This window comes from Branchiostoma belcheri, unplaced genomic scaffold (genome assembly GCF_001625305.1).
Source record: "Branchiostoma belcheri isolate BF01 breed outbred unplaced genomic scaffold, Haploidv18h27 scaffold532, whole genome shotgun sequence".
Lineage (NCBI taxonomy): Eukaryota > Metazoa > Chordata > Leptocardii > Amphioxiformes > Branchiostomatidae > Branchiostoma > Branchiostoma belcheri.
Genome location: NW_017804168.1, coordinates 13,116 through 15,219, shown reverse-complemented (window position 1 = coordinate 15,219; position 2,104 = coordinate 13,116). Strand labels below are relative to the sequence as shown.

Genomic DNA, 2,104 nt, shown 5'->3' with positions numbered 1-2,104 from the left:
TTTTTTTTTTTTACACCAGAGCTAATGCTTGATGAAATAAATAAACTTACCACAGGCAGAATGTCACGGCGATGATGAAAGCCATGACGAGAAAGATGGTAGCGCCGACGGTGACATAAATCATCGGGACGTGGACGTGGTCTGTTTCGTCTGGACTACTGGGGGGAGTTGGAGTCTCATGATCATCATCCAAGTAATCATCGAGTGAGCCAATGTAGGTGATCTGTTTGCTATTCAGTGCTGCTTGAAGGCTGGACTGAGACTGCTGGACAACTGTTGTTAGGACGCCTAACGGTACCGGCCTAAAATCCCCTGTGTCGGAGTAGACCATAAAGAATGCAAGTGCGGTTCGAGTTGAGTCGGGCGTCGGCTGGGGGTAACCTTCGGTAACATGAACGTCTTCAGGAAGGAACACTGACGCACTGTACCTATAGAAATGTAAATAAATACACAATCAGCAGAAAACATGCCTGTGCATGTAATATTGTTATGTGTGTAGTGGACTCCATATTGACCCTGTCTGGAAACCAATTATATTGGGCATTTATTTATTCAGAATTGTAACATGACAATACAAAGTGTGCACTAGGCAGCAAGTGTGCTGATAGCGTGCACACATACCTGGACACATGGCACAGGAACAATAGATAGTTAAAACAATATATATGCACAAGTAACATTACCTAATGAATCACACCAGCAATTTAAATAATTTTATAGCTGTACAGCAAATAAATGTTTGGTGTGGCTCATCTGGAAGAAGCTGACATATAACCCCTCTGACATTGTAGCCATATTATAAGAAAGGCTGCATTGTCAATAAAGATTCCAAGCGTTCAAGTAATGGCTGTAAAGTTTTAGGCAATGTACCCTTTGTTACTCTTTGTTCCCTTGAAATGTTTCATAATACTTTTAAGAAATCGAAGCGATTAAAAAAAATTAAACCACGCATTATTATTCAATTAATGGCAAAGTGTTTAGTGTACTATGTTTTCATTGCATTGTTTGATTTATCTATTATGTAAATTATTAAATAACTTGAAGGTTTTTTTTAAATAACCCTTCAAATTATTACTTAAAAAACAGACTTATTTCATTCTTACGATCTTCGTCTTCTGTCACTGTCCACTCTTCTACATGCAGGGTTCCTGTCTACTTGTTGAGCACAGAATGTGGTTACTTCGGCAGCCATGGCACGCTTAAACGTGGCTAACTGGTCGTAGATCTGAGAGAAACAAAACAAAACAAAAAAAAAAAAACAATTGAAAAGAAGTTCTTGTTCCAGTGATTCAAAACACTACAATTGGGCTATGTTATATTTCTCTGTTACGTTAATTGTAAAAACTTTCTTTTTATACAAACTGTATGTTATGTCATTAGACTCTTGGAAATCAGCAATTCATTTTTAAGTGTTATTCAATATAAAATTAGGAAATAAAGGTCCGCGATTACATAATAGGTTTGTCAGTTGAGTATCTCATGAACATGAGATATTCATTGTATTTTTTTTTCATATTTGAAATTAAAAAGCCCATTAGAAATTCACGGCAGCCTTGCAAATTCATAAGGGCCTTTTGACTTTATTTAGACAATGCACGTGTGTTGAGAGCCACTAGGAAAGAGTATATGACGAGTCTGCGCTTGTATTAACATTCGTCCTTTTGTATTGTTTCGTACTTATTTCTAACAGCAAATCAGTCTTTTGTATATTCGCTTATCTTTGCATTTAGGAGTTATTGCCTTTAGAATATATTGAAATCTGTCTGAAGCATCGATCTCTTAAAATGTGTCGAACTTGATTAGACAGTAACTCGCACCAACTGAAACAATAGCTCGCATGCCTACGCAATACATTTAGGCGCAATAATCATTCAAATCAAAGACTGCACCTCGAAAACTGACGACCAGACTTCAATCACGATGGTGTTGACCTCAACGACGTTCTCTACTTCTGGCTCAGCTGTCCAGTGGCTTGTTGGTTTGCCTGTTGGTGAGGGTTTGGTAGAGGTGACAATTGGCTCTGGCGGATCCGTCACAGCAATTGGAGGGGGTTCTTTGGAAGAAGGTGAAGCAGTTTGTTTGATGGTATATCTCCAGTTGAAAA

The 2,104-nt window shown here is 38.2% G+C and overlaps 1 protein-coding gene across 1 annotated transcript in view; it reads right to left on the bottom strand.

The window, feature by feature from the left end:
• Positions 1-2,104, bottom strand: part of LOC109481034 (mucin-like protein) — a gene marked incomplete at its 5' end in the record, with an annotated part of 16,667 nt that overhangs the window by 1,915 nt on the left and 12,648 nt on the right. The window contains 2 exons of the mRNA XM_019783509.1: positions 51-428; positions 1,104-1,225. Coding sequence (XP_019639068.1) covers positions 51-428; positions 1,104-1,225 — 500 coding nt within the window. The remainder of the gene's footprint in view (positions 1-50; positions 429-1,103; positions 1,226-2,104) is intronic.